This window comes from Hemitrygon akajei, chromosome 11 (genome assembly GCF_048418815.1).
Source record: "Hemitrygon akajei chromosome 11, sHemAka1.3, whole genome shotgun sequence".
NCBI classification, from domain to species: Eukaryota; Metazoa; Chordata; class Chondrichthyes; order Myliobatiformes; family Dasyatidae; genus Hemitrygon; species Hemitrygon akajei.
The window spans coordinates 24,432,221-24,449,351 of NC_133134.1; the positions used below are offsets into that span (position 1 = coordinate 24,432,221).

General features: G+C 39.7%; 1 protein-coding gene across 1 annotated transcript in view; it reads left to right on the plus strand.

The window, feature by feature from the left end:
* Positions 1-17,131, plus strand: part of dnah3 (dynein axonemal heavy chain 3) — a 155,838-nt gene continuing 138,707 nt past the window's right edge. The window contains exons 1-2 of the mRNA XM_073060476.1: positions 1-194; positions 16,381-16,603. Coding sequence (XP_072916577.1) covers positions 180-194; positions 16,381-16,603 — 238 coding nt within the window. The 5' untranslated portion in view covers positions 1-179. The remainder of the gene's footprint in view (positions 195-16,380; positions 16,604-17,131) is intronic.

Below are 17,131 nucleotides of genomic sequence, written 5' to 3' on the forward strand. Positions count from 1 at the left end.
TGTCAGGTTGAGAAGGGTGCAGCGGAGTCCGTGCGACGTGGAGTTACAGCTTTCTGTGACGGAACAGAGACGTTCCTTCGGAGATCTTCACGTATGATTATGTTGGCGGCATTTCTCAGGGACCAAGAGAAGTTTTGAAGGGGAAAAAAATTGTTTCTTCGCCTACAGCCACCAGAAATATGGAAGATCACGAGGTACGATCCCAAACCACCAGGGTGCTTTAGAAGTGTTTCGCTGCAGATATTTCCTTTGCTTACCAAATTTCATCTTTTAATGAGTGGAATAAAACTTTGCACGCGCTTATTTTAATGGGAGTTGTTGAAGTAGCCAACCTGAAATATTAGTGTGCGTGGTATACGTACTTAGCTTTTCACGGCTTATATTGTAATTTGGTTTAATTACAAAGTTTAAGAAAGCAAAATGCGACTACCTTTGTTTTTGTTATTGTAAAATACGCTCAAAGCCTTAAATCGCGATTTGTTATCACATTTGTAAGTAACTATTTCTATATTCTAACTTAAAATTGGGGACGTGGTTAAAAAAATCCAGGTATCTATACTCCTAACTAATATTTTAAAAAACACATTAGCCGAAAGTACGCTGCAGGTTTGGCTGCATCTAAGCGGACTCTTCACTGAACGTGTAATTATACATTTGAGTTGCTTGTTTTCAATGGAAATCGATGGCCAGTCAGGGCAGGCAGTGAATGGAGGTTGAAAACGTCTCAACTCCCATCTCCTAAACCTTTGACCCTGCATTTCTTGTACTTGCAGGCATTTCCTTCCAATATCTTGATGCAGTTGGAAACACTCTTACCTTGCACTTCCTGCTGTGGGAAAACTGTACTGGTACTGCATCCCATCTGTCCACTCTTATCACCCTTCACAATTAGCAAATACATCCTCATAAGCTTGGTACGCACCGACAAACTTCTTCCTTCAAAGAAAATCTGGCGCATAAGAGAGACTGCCATTAAAATTGAGGGCAAAGAGGGGGATGTTGGAAAGACAGGAATCTACTTAATAATAATAATAATAATAATAATTTAATAATTGTTGATTGCTCCTTTGTTTTAAACTTGACATTCTTAACAATTTTATTTCCAATAAATTTTGTTTAATTTGGCTTTAATTCTGAAAATGTAATTGCATGGATTATTACAGAATCAATCATCATGGAAGCAGGTCGTTTGGCTTATGTTCATGTTGTTGTGTTAGCAGGAACAAAACCTTGTTACCTTTACCCATTGAAACCAAATAACTTGCATGTCGGTGATCTCCTGTTCATCCAGCCTTTATAAATTACAAGTCAGTAGAAAACTGTGTATTTTATGAACACCTGTACAGAGAATGACAGAAATCCTTATTGAGTTAGAAATATTTAAATGAACAATCACTTAACCATATGGTAAATTATTCTGTTACATGACTGATTTTACTGAGACAATTTTGGGGTGCAATTTGCAAATGGTGCAAATTACAGACAGTTTTGAAAGCCAATATATCTGGAGCAAAGGTTATTGACTGAAACTACCGAACACAGATTAGGCACTCCAGATGTCAAAATAAGGAAAAAGTAAGTGACATTAACATTTCTATTGTCAAAAGCAGAATATACAAGTATAACTTGCCAAATGTTTGGGCCCACACCACAGATTTGGAGCATGTTATCACATGAATGACATGTATTTGTGAAGGTGGCAAATGTCATTCTCTGATTGAAAAGCAAATACTGGAAATTTGAATTTGATACTCAGCACATCAACAACATCTGTGAAAGGAGAAACCGTAGATGTTTCAGGTCAATGAATGCTTCGTTAGAATAGTCTCGAGCAAAACAGACAAATGTAATGAAGGGTTCATTGAACCAAAATGTTCCTCTCTCCACAGAAGCCTCTGACCTGTTGAATATTTCCAGAATTTATGTTTTTAATGTGATATTTCTGTTGGTTTTGATTGTTAACAATGTCTTTGACCAACAAAAATACATTGACAACAAAATCAGATTAGCACTTGGAGAATACCTCAAGAACTTCATCCTGTTCTTTGTTTGGACGAAACATGACTGTAGCCCCTCAAACCCGTTTATTGTTACAGCTAGCAGTCTCTCACTTCCCCAGAAACTACAGTATTGTCTCTTCTCAATTCTGGATGAATTGTATTTGGAACCTATCAAAGTCATGTTACCTTTGTTGTGCTTACTGTGTGCCATGACATCATCACTCAGACATAATGATAATGGTAATGGAGTGCAGGGAATGCAGTGCTCAAAGTTCAATGAGTCCAATCTGGTGTGGACGGTGTCAGTATAAATTGATTTGCAGACCAGAATTGAACTTGGAATTGATTTGTTCTTAATTTATGTAATAGTGTTAGTGGGGAAAATATTGGAGAGGATAAACAAAATAATTTTGCAGTGTAAGTGGTATTGCTATAGTGTGCATGTTTGGTGATGTTGGGTAGAAGCATGTGTGAAGTTAATCTATGTGCCTTATTTATTAAATATCGGTTGTTTGCCAGTGTTCTTTCCATGTTTAATGGCAGCTTTGCCATTTAAAGCCACCTTGCATGTTTGAAGAGGAGGTGTGCTTCAACTCTGGTTAGTTGAAGTAGTCGGTAGAACATGATTTCCTGATATTTCTTTGAAAGTTCAGGAGTTGTGCTTACTTACTTACTGCCCTTTACGCCATTGTGGCTTAGGGCAGCAATGAAGGTCCTCCATCTCTGGCAGTGTTCAGGGCTTCCTTCATCGTGTTAGTAGCTTACGCTCAGTTTTCACTATTGACAGTCATGCAAGTCCCGGGTGGAGACTCTGGATGTAGAACTATTCTTCATTGCTGTTTCCATAGCAGCTTTGTTTTACCAGTCAGCGTTGTTTGCCCTGAACTGAAACCCCAAGCCTGGAGAACCGGTGGACCACTCTTAGTCTGGCCTCTCTAGCCTTTGACTTGTTTGGCATGGGTGACCCTACCAAGAGCCAAAGCATAAAGCCCTGACTCCAGCCACAAGAGTTGAGGATGTTGCTTTAATTACAGTAGGGGTCAATAGAGAAATAACTTACCCAGCTTCAGTAGATAGGTCATTGTGTGAATTATAGAACCCAGGACCTTTTGTCTATCTGTGCCATTTTGATGATCCTTGATCTGCACATCCTCAGAAACATTCAGTATTGACACTGGACAATCCCTCCTTAAAAGGAAAGCCAAAGTAAGCCTATAGTCATCAATAGACTGGCCTCATTAGCAAACTTAGAAGCAATCTATTTGGAATGACAGGAACATTGGTGTTAGCCCAGCTTGTTCTTCTTTCTCATTGAAAGCTTGGCAACATGTTGCTGCCTTGAGCCGCCACTCAAATATTCACCAACTCTTGCTAAGTAAGTGCCTTCTTCCATTCAGAAAGAGAAGTTAGCTCCAGACACAGATGGTCACCTGATCTTACTCTTGCAGGTACCTTATCAAAACTCAACCACCAAGACAGATTAGAGTGTTAATTAGAGGGATTTGCATTTGGAGAGTCGCTGAATACGTAAGTACAAAGGGAGAAGGTATCCAGGAACTAGATTGCTGAAGAACTCTTGCCTGATAAGGACTGTGTTTATAGAAAACTTGTTTGAGATGGGTTTGGACCACAAACAGCTCAGCTTATTTTGTGTAGATTCACTTACAAGCTTTCTGGTGCCAGCGCCCAGTGTTGTGTTTTCATGGTATGAAACAGGTAAAGTCACTTTATGAACAGTCCTGGCCATCAGCATTACTTCTGAATTTCAAAGCAGGATTGGGAGCTTGGATAGGGCCTTCCTCATTCTCCTTGTGCAAATCTGTATTTTGTACATTAACTATACATTGACAGTGGAAAGTCTTTATGTTTTGAATCTTCATGCGTAGTTTGCAATGAAATAGGAAGTTGGCTTTTGCTTCACTGCATTTCATGTCATCAGCAGGCACTGGAGCTGGGAAAATAGATATTAGGGCCACTTGTATTTTCAGAAGAGCCACAGCCAATCGAAGAGCCTTGAGCTGTAAGAGATAATAAGTGGTATTTTTTTTAAAAACCAAAGGATACGGGGAAAGAAAAATCAACAGATGATCCATCAACTGCAGCAATTTGAAGGAAGACTTTTTTTTGGGAGACTTTATGATGCTGCCTTGTTTAAAAGTCCTTGCTGTTCCAAATATGGATTGATCATGTCTCTCCGAATCCACCCCCCACCCCCGCCATGAATAACTTTCCCATTACTGATGTTAGGTTCACCAACCTGTGATGCCTTGGCTTGATCTTGCATCTTAACAAAGATAAAAATCTCCCTGCCACAGCCCTTGCTTCCCATGATGTCCTAGGGTACTGTTGTTTAGGTACCAAGGATTTATCCATTTTTGTGCCAACACTCTGTATTTGTAACATTGATCTGTTTCCCTATCCCCTTCCCTGAATTTCCTTGCTTCCATGAGCTACTCTGTGGTAAATACAGACAAATTCATAACTTTCTAACAGATTTCTAAGAAGATTTCATGTTTGATGAATCTCAAATCTTACTTCTGTAGACATGGAAAGTAACCAGCTCCCATCTCATATCAGAATGGAGATCAACTAAATACCATTTAAGATCTTGTCCATCACCTGTGGTTCCACACGCAAATGACCATAATGACCATGCTAATCCTTCAGGGACCTCTTCTCTCTCTAGTTACCCTTGAAAATCACTTTGACTAGAACCTACCACTCAGTTGCCAATTAACTGCATTGTCAATTTGGTTTTGTTCTGCGGTTCAAGTTTGTAAAGGTTATGTGTAGTCATTCAGTCAGCATCTTCTGGTGATCACTATAACCAATAACCAAGGCCAAAACTAGAGAAATTCATTTTTCTGCATCTGAGCGTGAAAGCAAGTAGAAAAAGATCTTCCTGCTCGGAAACTACTCACATCTTCAGTCAACATTAGATTATTTCATTTCAATCATGGAGATGGGCATCTCTAAGATATTCCCTTTGTTTATCTTCCAGCAAATCCCAGTTTTATTTTAAACAGAAGTTTATATTGAAAACAGTTTTATTATAATGGACTGGATTGTCCACAAGTTACTGAAAAATCAAAATATGCAGGGGCAACTATCATAAGATAGCTCTGTGTCTTCACCTTTAGTTGTTTATGTATATGCATTTAGAACTACAGAAAACTAAAAAAGTAGCTGATCTTTTATATTCTAAAACTTTTACTAACTCTAGAGTCTTATTAGGGTAGATATACTTGAAAAATTTTGAGAAACAAATAATACTCTGTTATTGACTTTAGTCACAGGAATATCCAATACTTCCCAGTAGTTATACCAGAGGGTTGCCTGGTTTGCCACCACTACCTCCTGATCGCTGTTGTGAAACATCAGAATTATATAAGGTAAAATAATTTTATGTAGTGAGAAAGAAAGGATTATCATGGGGAAAGGTAGTTAAGTTAGTTTTTCACTGATTACAAAGGTTTCAAGAAATAGTGTTAAAGCCTAACTTCCAAATATGAATGTAAAAGTGAATGTTAGAAAACTATGTCCAAATGCTACAACTAGTTCACACTTAGTGAGCCTAGTAACGTTTTCTGGATCTCTAATTACTGATTACTCTCTGCTTTTTTCTCTACCGCAGTTCTGAATTTTCTGGTTACAGGCATGGTACCTTGGAAGAAAATTTACCTTTAATGCTGGGTATTCCAATAACAATGTATGTTCTCATTTTCTTTTAATTAAAAGGAGGCATTCAAACTATGGTTAATATACTGAAATGATATCTTCCAGAGTGTGAAAAATAAAAGAATTACTCATCAGAAAGGTACCGTGCTTCATAGCGAAAAGATAATTGAAAATCACAACAAAAAGCAGAAAATTTGGATTCGGAAACAGTATTTCATAGTCAGGCAAAAAGCAATGAAAAAAGAGATATTTTACCAGGAGGTGGTAGGACTAGTAGATATACTATTCTGTTTGAGCTACGTTAAAGGATGCATTAAAGTAGGATGCCATAACGTGCATTTGTTTACTCTTATATTGTGTAATGAATGCCTCAATTCAGACTTTGAAGAAGGAACATGTACATGGGGTAAAAGGGAACAGTTGGATCTACTATGTTTGTATTTTCAGAAGGGATGGAATAATATGTTGCATCAAAGATTATTGTGGAGAATAAAAGCTCAACTAAGAGAAGGTAATAAATTGGACAGAAGATTGTTTGCCACATGGGAAAAATGTACTAGGTGTAAATAGGTATTTTTCCAGTTGGCAAGTTGTAATTGCTGATGTGCAGCAGGAGTTCAGACTGGGGCCTCACTTTAGGTAAATGACTTGATTGAAGGTATCAAAGATAATGTTGATTAATTGAATTGAATTGACTTTATTTCTTACATCCTTCACATACAAGAGGAGTAAAAATCTTTACGTTATGTCTCGTTCAAATGTGCAATGTGCAATGCGCAATTTATAGCAATTTATAATAAATATTATGTACAACAGGATAGTCAATATAACATAGAAATACAGTTGCATCAGCATGAATTAAGCAGTTGTCCTGGTACCTGTTGGTCCTGGCTTTTATGCTGTGGTACTGTTTCCCGGATGGTAGAAGCTGGACTAGATTGTGGTTGGGGTGATTCAGGTCCCCAATGATCCTTCAGGCCCTTTTCTCACACCTGTCTTTGTAAATATTCTGAATCATGGGAAGTTCACAACTACAGATGTGCTGGGCTGTCCGCAACACTCTCTGCAGAATCCTGCAATTGAGGGAAGAACAATTTACCGGTGATACAAAAAAATGGATGAGAAAGTAGGCTGTGAAGGGCTGTGAAGGGGATATGAGGCTACAAAAAGATGCAGGTAATTTAAATGACTATGCAAAAATAATATCCTGGGACAATGTGGAATTTTATAAGGAAAAAAATCATAATTATCATCTAAAAAGTGAGAGATGGCAGACCTCTGAAATGTAAAGGCATCTGGTTGTCTCAATGCATGAATTGTAAAAGGCCAGTGTGGAATTACAGCAACTGATTAGGAATGATGACAGGATGGCATCACTTATGTCTACGGGAGTTAGAGAATTCCAGAGCAGGTTGCAAAAGCAGTTGGGTCCAGCTGTGAGGAGAGGTTGATGCACTGATTGATCCTGGTTGGAACTGTGATCTGATCCCAGAACTTCTGGAGTCTGGAGAAGTACTTCTGCCCCATAAGGAAATTTTAAATGAAGTTTTCCGCAGCCAACTGGCTGGGCCTTTTTCTAGTGCATGATTTGGTCCTGACCTGGTCTACGTCCTTGCTCAGACATTTGAACTTTTGCGTGCCAAGCCATAATTTAAAAATAGACCATTTTGTCCACTTAGCGGTTTCCTACCAGTTGCTTAAACGGGCATGATAAGATTTATTCTTCTTCTAAAAAATGGATCAATTATCGCAGAATTGCAATCCCCGGATCTGTACGTATAGCCAGATTATTTACGTGGCTGGTCCAGTTGACCATGGGACCTTAGGGTTATGTTGTTGAAGGGATTTTCTGGATGACACAGTGATGGATCAGTTATTCCACATGGTTCCAACAACATGAGTTTGATCCTGAGCTTGAGTGTTGCCTATGTGGAGTTTGCACATTTTCCCTGTGACTGCACAAGTTCCTCCAGGTTTTCCAGTTTTCTCCCATATTCCAAGGATCATGCCTATTGGATCCAGTAAACTTTCCTCACCATAAGTGGCTGGCATGAGAATTGGCAATGGAAGGGGAAGATGATATTCGTGTGAGAGGGAATTAGTTGCAGGTAATATGTGGGGGAATGGGGCTGATGGGGATGCTTTGAAACTTGGTATTGGTTCAGAGAACCAATGACTTCTTACAATGGAAGAAAATGTGAGGGAAATCAGGGACCACTTGTGACACTTCCCCCTTATCAACACAAGTGTTAGTGATTCCCATGTATAGATAGATGAGCTGAATATCTGAGGAGCAGCAGTGAAGCTTAACACTGTTCAATTATCAGCAAGCTCCCCTCTCTTCTAACAGCGATAAAGTGGGTGAAGGTGCTTCGGTCTTGGAATCTAGCATTAGGAGCTCTCTGAATCAGAGTCTCGTGGCAGTGGTGGTTGGCCTACAAAGTTCAAAGTACATTTATTATATAAGTATGTATACATTATACCACCTTGAGATTCGTCTCCTTACAGACAGCCACAAAACAAAAAAAAAACATTTTTAAAAATGACCATCAAACACCCAATGCATAGAGAGAGCAAAAACAAAACAAACCTTGCAAGCAATAAAAGTAAGCAAATAGCATTCAGAAGGGTTTTGGCCTGAAACGTCGTCACTACCTCCTCCCATAGATGCTGTCTGGCCTGCTGAGTTCTGCCAGCATTTTGTGTTTTTATTTATTTCCAGCATCTGCAGATTCACTCGTGTTGCCTTAGCATTCAGAACTGGAGTTTTAGAAAAGACATGAAGGTAGACATCACTGCATCAGCTACAGTTCATCGCAAAGCCGAGTATATGTTGTGAGGCCTCAGATGTGAAGCCAGGCATCACTGCAGATCAGCGCAGAGCTGAGTAAACATCACAGATCAGCGAGCAGACCGGCTCTTGCCTCGCCTCCAGTCCTGATACTCTGACTTTTTCTATCCGGTCCTGAGCTTAAATCATCCAAACCTGGGGTCATTCCTCACTCTCAGACTGCTCTGGGGCCTGGACCTCACCACCACAGTCACATTAATCTTTCTTTGGAGATTTTTTACTTGCTCAGCCTGATGCTGTACTCTGCAAGCCTTGCCTTTATTTTAGGGACAGTCTCTTTTCCTTTGGAAATCTGATCTTTTTACCCCTCCCTGGACTAAGGCTTGAATCATCTTCAAAGGTCAAGTGATCTTGTTGCAACTTCAATCGACCGTAGGTCAGAGCAACATTGCTATGTATGCAGCATGGGATAGCTTTGTTGGCACCACCTTCTGTTACTCAGCTAATGATAATTTGTGAGCTGAAATTATAAACAAAGAAAGCTGCATAGTCTGGAGATCTGATGAAGTGCGTTCAATCAGTAAAATTTATTCTGTCTTTCTTTCCGCACATGCCTGATCTGCCAAGATTGTCAGCATTTTATGATTTGAATGTTTACTTCTGATGGGCATGACAGAGCCTACTCACCCAACTTGCAATTGAGGATTGCCAGGAAGTCCTGTGCTATGTATATCTCAGTTCCTTACCTTTCTGCAAGCCCTTGGGAAGGTGGCAAATAAAGGAATTCAGTAATGGCTTGATGACGAAGATCATTAGCCATTACTGTCTGTAACAATTGATTGCTACAGAATGTCCATTAATGTGCCTTATTTGTGGAAGCAGTGAATCAATCAGTATAGTTGCTGCGAGTGCAGGCAATGGTCAGGCGATGAGACATAACATGGAAGTTCAAAGTACATAAGTGTCACCATATGCAACCCTGTGATTTGTATTCTGTGGGCTTACTCAGTAAATCCAATAACCATAACAGAATCAATGAAAGACTGACCAATAGGACGGTCAACCGGTGTGCAAGATACACCAAACTGGAAATACAAAAGGAAAAAATAGAAATAATAATTTTTTAAAAAAGCAGTAAATATTGAGGACATGAGACAAAGAGGCCTTGAAAGCGAGTCCACAGGTTGTGGGAACTGTTCAGTGATGGGGCAAGTGAAGTGATCCCCTCTGGTTTAAGAGCCTGATGATTGAGGGGTAATAACTGTTCCTGAATCTGGTGGTGTGAGTCGCAAGTCTCCTCAACCACCGTCCATCATGGGAGGAGCGAGAGGAGAGCATATCCTGGGTGGTGGGAGTCCCTGAAGCTGGATGCTGCATTCCTGTGACAGCACTCTGTGGTTGGATTTAGGGTAGTGCCCTGAGAACACACTGCAGTGCTGTCAATGCTTGCTGCCGTGTGAGTGAGAGAATAGTGGTACATGGAAAAAAATGTTTAAATTCACATTATCATTAACCATGAGTTTATTGCATAATGTTCCTCATGGCATAGGAAGACAGAATTTTTGACATTTTACTGTGCTTTTCAATTTGGTTTTAATATCTTATTTCTTTGCTGTGTGTTCTTAGCTGGGAATTAGTTGGGGAAAAAAATCTGAGAATACATGTGCAAATAACCAAAAAAATAACCCTGGAAATCTGAGATAAAGTCAGAAATTTGGTCCTCTAAGATCTCCACAAATTTGCATTATTGTGGCTCAGCACTGTAAAGTGTACAGTGCCAGTGACCCGGGTTCAGTTCCCTCACATGTCTGTCAGGAGTTTGTACCTTCTTCCTGTGACTACATAGGTTTCCTCTGGGTGCTCCTATTTTCTCTCACGTCCCACGGGCATACAAAGGGTTAATAGGTTAATTGGTCACTTGGGTGTATTTGCATGGCATGGGCTCTTTGAGTGAGGAAGGCTCGTTACTGAGCTATATATAAATAAATTAAAAATTAAAGTATTAGATAGGAAAGTATGGTAGTGCACCCTTTCTTAATGGAGATTGTGGAGGAGATGTTGTTGCCAATCTGAACTGACTGGGGTCTGCAGGTAAGGAAATCCAAGATCCAATTGCACAAGGAGATATTGAGGACTAGGTCTTTAATCTTATTGATTATTTTTGAGGAGATGATAGTATGAATGCCAAACTGTAGTCAATGAAGATCATCCTGATGAATGTAACTTCACTGTCCATATGTTCCAGGGTTGAGTGAAGAGGCAATAAAATGGTATCTGCTGTTGACCTGTTTGACAGATTCTCAGGCAGGAGTTATACGTATGTTTCATCACCAACCTCTCAAAGCATTTCATCATTGTGGATGTAAGTGCTACTGGACGACAGGTTACCATATTCTTTGGTAAATTCAAAGCCTGCTTGAAGCAGATGGGTACCTCAGACTGCTGAAGTGAGAAATTAAAGATATCGGTGAACACTCCAGCCAGTTGATCAGCACAGGTCTTTAATACTTGGCCAGGTACCCCGTCTGGGCTGGTCTCTTTCTTTGGGTTCACCCTCTTGAAGGATGATCTAACATCGGCCTCAAGTGTCTAATATCACTGTGTCATCGGAGGCTGTGGGAATTTTTTGAAGGTGCCTCCATGTTTTGACGGTCAAAGTGAGCATAAAAGGCATTGAGCTCATCTGGGGGTGAAACCTTGTTGTCACCTGTTTCACATTCAAGCCCTGCCACAGCTTCTGAACATCCTTCAGTGATTCAGTGATAGCTCCTTTTATTTCATAACCTTTCATTTTAGATGATAAGCTCTATGTGTGTCAACTTACCAAATGTGTTTTAGAAATTTGTATGCATCACATCACTTGGCATTTTCTAGCAGCACCAAGTAATTCAATAAAGTCAGTTACACATAATTTGCCTTTAATATCCATGCTGGCTCTCCCTAATCAATGCATACTTGTCCATATGATGTCTAATTCAGTTCCTCATTATTGTTTCTAGTGCTTCCCCTACCACCTAGGTTAAACTAACTGGTCTGTAATTATGGAGTTCATCCCCACATCCTTTTTTTGAACAAGGACAAAACATTCACAGTTTTCTAGTACTGACCCTAATCTATAAAAATTCAGAAGATTATGGCCAAGGCTTTGTAATTTCTTCTCTTAACCAAGAACAATTTTCCTTTGTAGTACCAACTGAAATAATAACCTGAGAGCAACTTCTAGAAACACAGGGATCTGTTGTGGGACCCTTACTTTTTTGTGATTTTTGTAAATGACTTGCATGAGGAAGTGGAAGGTTTCATTAGTAAGTTTGCAGATGACACAAAAGTTGGTAGTGTTGTAGAGAGTGCAGAATGTTGTCAAAGGTTACAATGGAATATTGACGATGCAGTCCTGGGCAGAGAAGTGGCATATAGAGTTCAATGCAGAAAAGTGTGAAGTAATACACTTTGGAAGGTCGAGCTTGAAGGTAGAGTACAAGGTTAATGACAAGATTCTTAGTAGTGTGGAGGAACGGAGCGATCTTAGGGCCCATGTCCATAGATTCCCTCAAAGTTGTTATGCAAGTCAAGAGGGTGGTTAAGAATGCTAAGGTAGGATGTGTTGGCCTTCATTAGTTGGGGGATTGAGTTTAAAAGCAGTGAAGTTGTGTTGAACCCTCTATAAAACTCTGGTTAGATCACACTTGGAGTACTGTGTTCAATTCTGGTCGCCACATCATAGGAAAGACGTAGAAGCTTCAGAGAATGTGCTGAAGAGATTTGCCAGGATGCTGCCTGGATTACAGAGCATGCCTTATGAGGAAAGGTTGAGTGAGGTAAGCTTTTTCTCTTTGGAGCAAAGGAGGATGAGAGGTCACTTGATGGAGGTGTATAAGATTATGAGAGGTATCGATGGAGTGGACAGCCAGAGCCTTTTCTCCCCCAAACGGCAATGGCTAATACCAGAAGACATCCAGTTAAGTTGAGTGGAGATGCCAGAGGTAGATTTTTTTTTTACACAGTGAGTCGAGGGTGCCTGCAATGCTCTGCCGGGGTGGTGGTAGAGGCAGATACATTAGGGACGTTTCAAATGACTCTTTGATAGGCAAATGGATGAAAGAAAATGGAGGGTTTTGGGCTGAGTAGGAGGAAGGATGGATTGATCATGGAGTAGGTTTATATAGGTTAGTAGGACATTGTGGGCTGAAGGGCCTGGACTGTGCTGTACTGTTCTATGTAAGCATGGGACTCACTCCTTTCTAATACTTCCACTTTCCAAGTTTTTATAATCGGCTGTTGTTTATTTGCAGTAGACCTAAATACTGATGGATATCTGTACATTTTTATACTTCGGAAGCACATTTCTCTGTACATGAGCATCGTGTTTAGAGAACTTACATAAATTACAAATTTGAGCTAAATTTGTGCCACGATTTTCAGTCTTGCATAATATTGTTTTGTAACAGTGGAACTGTGCTGATGCTACATAACCACTCGACAGGCATTTTTACTTGGAAGTTTTAAAGGAGTGGCATGGCACCAGTGCAGTTACAGAGAGAATAATTTGAATATTTTGTAGAATAGAAAGGCTTATCTAAAAGATATATGGATTTTTAAAATTTTCTTTAAAAACTTTGTTCCCTTGGCTTATATGCATTGTCTGTTGTGAACCATTTGTTCTCTTAAGATGCCCCATGACTGTGTGGGTTTCTTCTCACATTCCAAAAAAATGTAGGTTGGTAGATTAATTGGTCACTCCACTGTAAATTGCTCCTTCTGTTTAGAGTCAGAATCAGATTAAATATCAGTGGTATATATCATGAAATATGTTGTTTTACAGCAGCAGTACATAATAACATTAAAAAAGCTGTAAGAAATATGTGTAAAAATTAAAACAAATAAGTAGTGCAAAAACAGAGCAAAAATAGTGAGGTAGTGTTCATGGGTTCATTGTCCATTCAGAACTCTGATGGTGGAGGGTAGGAAGCTGTTTCTGAAATGTTGAGTGTGTTTTCAGTCTCCTGTATCTCCTCCTTCATGGTAACAATGAGAGGAGGGCATGTCCTGGGTAATGGGGGTCCTTAACGATGGATGCCACCTTTTTGAGGCATCACCTTTTGAAGGCGTTCTGGATGTTGGGGGTTGGGGGGGGGGGGGGTGAGTACTCATGATGGAGCTGGTTGAGTTTCCAACTTTCTGCAGCTTTTTCTGATCTTGTGCATTGCCCCCCCCCCCCATACCAGACAGTGATTCAACCAGTTAGAATGCTCTCCATGGTACATCTGTAGAAATTTGCAAGAGTCTTTGCTGATATACCAAATCTTCTCAAACTCCTAATGAAATGTAGCCACTATTGTGCTTTCTTTGTAATTGCATCAATATGTTGGGCCCAGGATGGATCCTCAGGGATGCTGACATCCAAAACTTGAAACTGCCCACCCTTTCTACTGCGGATCTCCTGAGGAGGATCTTGTGGGTATTCCACTTTCTGAAGTCCACAGTCGATACCTTGGTCTTACTGATGCAAGGTTATTGTTGCAACACCACTTAACTGGCTGATCTATTTTACTCCTGTCTGCCTCCCCGTCACCTTATGAAATTCTGACAACAATAGTTGTGTTGTCAGCAAATTTCTAGCTGGCATTCAGTCTACACATAGTTGTGGATGTAGAGTGAGTGGAGCAGTGGCTAAGCATGCATCCCTGAGGTACGCCCCTGTTGATTTCAGTGAGGAGGTGTTATTTCTGCTGCACACTGACTGTGGTCTCCCTATGAGGAGGTCAAGGTTCCAGTTGCAGAGGGAGGTACGGAGGCCCAGGTTTTGGAGCTTGTTGATTACAGCTGTGGCATGATGGCATTGAACGCTGAGCTGTAATCAGTAAACAGCAGCCTGATGCAGGTATTACAATTGTCCTATTGATCAAAGGCTGAGTGGAGAGCTAGTGAATCTGATCCACTGTGGACCTATTGTGGTAATAGGCAAGTTGCAATGGGTCCTGGTCCTTGCTGAGGCAAGAGTTGATTCTGGTCATGACCAACCTTTCAAAACACTTCATCACAGTAGATCTGAGTGCAGCTGTGCTATTGCATAATCTGGAGAGAGTTCATTGGAATGTGGAGGCAATAAAATGGGATCAGTGTAAATGAGTGTGTGGTGTGGACTTGATGGCCCAAAGGACCTGTTTCTGTTTTGTACCTCTCCATGCCTGTGCTTTCCGAGGAAGAATCTCAGCATCTGTACAGAACCGTTTAGAGCTTCATCAAGTATCGAGATGATATCTTAAATAGGACATATTGTAAGTAATGTAGACTTCTTCATTTTTAATATGTTTTGGGGTAGATTATACTTTTCTGCAGAAATCCAGTTTTAGAAAACATGCTGTAAAGGTGGCAACAGCAATGAGGGAGCTAATATGGCTACATACCCAGCAACGCACACAAAATGCTGGAGGAACTCATCAGGCCAGGCAGCATCTATGGAGAAAGAGTTTCAGGCTGAGAGTCCTGCTGAAGGGTCTTGGCCTGAAATGGCAACTGTACTCTTTTCCACAGAGGCTGCCTGGCCTGCTGAGTTCCTCCAGCATTTTGTGTGTGTTGCTTGGATTTCCAGAATCTGCAGATTTTTGCTTGTGATTGGATTACTACATACCAATCTGCTTTGACTTGAATTTTCATGTGAGAATAATCATCTCATTTCATTTATTAACCAGGTACTGGTTATTATTTGTTTTAAGTGTGAAATAAGGGTGAAAATTTAAAATCTCATATTTAATGACTGTATCCTCCGAGCATCAATACAACAACAATATGCATAGCAAGTGATCTAAAAGTTGTATTCATTTGTAAGATACTAATAGTTCCTTATTAGCAATGTGTAGCACTGAGTAATTTAGTAGAGCAACATTTCAGTGTTCAGTTAATTTTATTTAAATCTTGCATTCTTTATTGCTTACTAGGTTTTTCACCATTGTTTCCTCGTGCTGCACATGGCGTTACCTGGGTTGCAAAAGGGTATCGTGAATGCAGTTCTAAAACAATTAAAATATTAGCTGTGCATGAGAAGATTTTCATGTCCAGATTTGGGCTCCTTGACTCATTATAATCCTAGTGTTATACATCAATAATGTGTAGCCGTTCATACTAGGCTCACACATGCAAAGTAATCACAGTAGCAAATTTAAAAGTTAAGGTAAACTGATTGGAGTTCATTTTGACTTAAAGTAGTTGGCTGACTTCAAGCCAATGTGGTGGTTGTGACCCCTTTCCCAGAAACCGTAAGGATTTATTTCATGACAGGTTAAAAGATGGACCTTGTATCAGATACTACTACAGTGATCTTGCTACTGCTTGAAATTAAGATTGAGGTTTGAAAGTAAAATATTTTGTTACTGTTCGTTGTGCTATTCTTTGCCACCCACTAATACCTGTGTAACCCTCAGGCTCGGCCAGCATGTGTTCGTCTAGGAGAAGAAACCTGCAGTACATCTGCGTGTTACACCTGCAACACAGTTTATTGCATCTGCCCTTTTGGATGTCTGGCACTTAGGCAATTCATCAGTCACATTATGTGCTTTGGAAATTCTGTCAAGTTATAATTCAGCCAGTGCATAAGAATTTTGAATAATTTAGATTTTCTTAACAGCTGTTGCATGCAATTAAATACTGTAAAATATATGAAAATTCAATATAATTTGAGGGGATTTAAAAAAATTACCTTGGACAAAATTAATAGTTTGGATGGTAGAGGATCTGTGAATGCTTTTTGCAATAGAAGTAAAATAAGATCAGAAAATAAAGTGCAGGTGATGTTCTTTGGAGAAGAATGAACTCAGAATATTAGGGGCTACTGCTGAGTTTTGCATTTATTTAGGACATGCTGATGTATGCAATTTTCTTGATATCCTCTAATCTATAATGTTTGCTTTCCAGACTGTTGTGCATCAGAGCCAGTACCCTCCCATCATGCAAGATGTATCGTGGCCTTTGGCAATCCCATTCAAAGAGCAACGGTACTATCGAAGCCCGAGTGAATCAATTGGCAATAACTACACACCAACAGCAAGTAACCTCAAGATAAAAGACCTGAAAAAGTCGTGCCGTACTCAAAAGACGGTTCCATTAATGCCAACCTGCGCACTGAAATATAATGCTCGTATCTTTTCAATAAAGTTTGTAAGAATTTATACACATATTTACTTTATCCTGACAGGGTGAAGCTAGATATTTAAACTTCTGTGACCGAGCCTCATAAAAGGGAAAAAAATACTAGCTGTGGTGAAGTGGCACATTTTTAAGTGACATGTTGTAATTGTGTCTCAGTGCTCAAAAATTTGCTGTGGACTTTTTCTTGTGGCATAATAAGGGAATTTTTAAAAGAATAATGTATCTAACTTTGCATAATATTGTATTGTAACATAATGTCTGAAAATGTCAGATATTTTTACCGGGATGTTGAGAACTGTTTGCTGATAGAAAAAAAAATTCATTTCTGTCTTTGCATTCTGTTTCATTTCTATCTGCACCCATCGTAGTTATGTGGATGCAAAGTTAAAGGTTTTTGGGAAAGAAACTAAACACTTGATTTAATGGCACATTCTGTTAAATTGAGGACAAAGACTGAAATAGATCATGCATAGTTAATTTCAAAGTACATTAAAGTTCCCCTAACTTCATAGCCTAA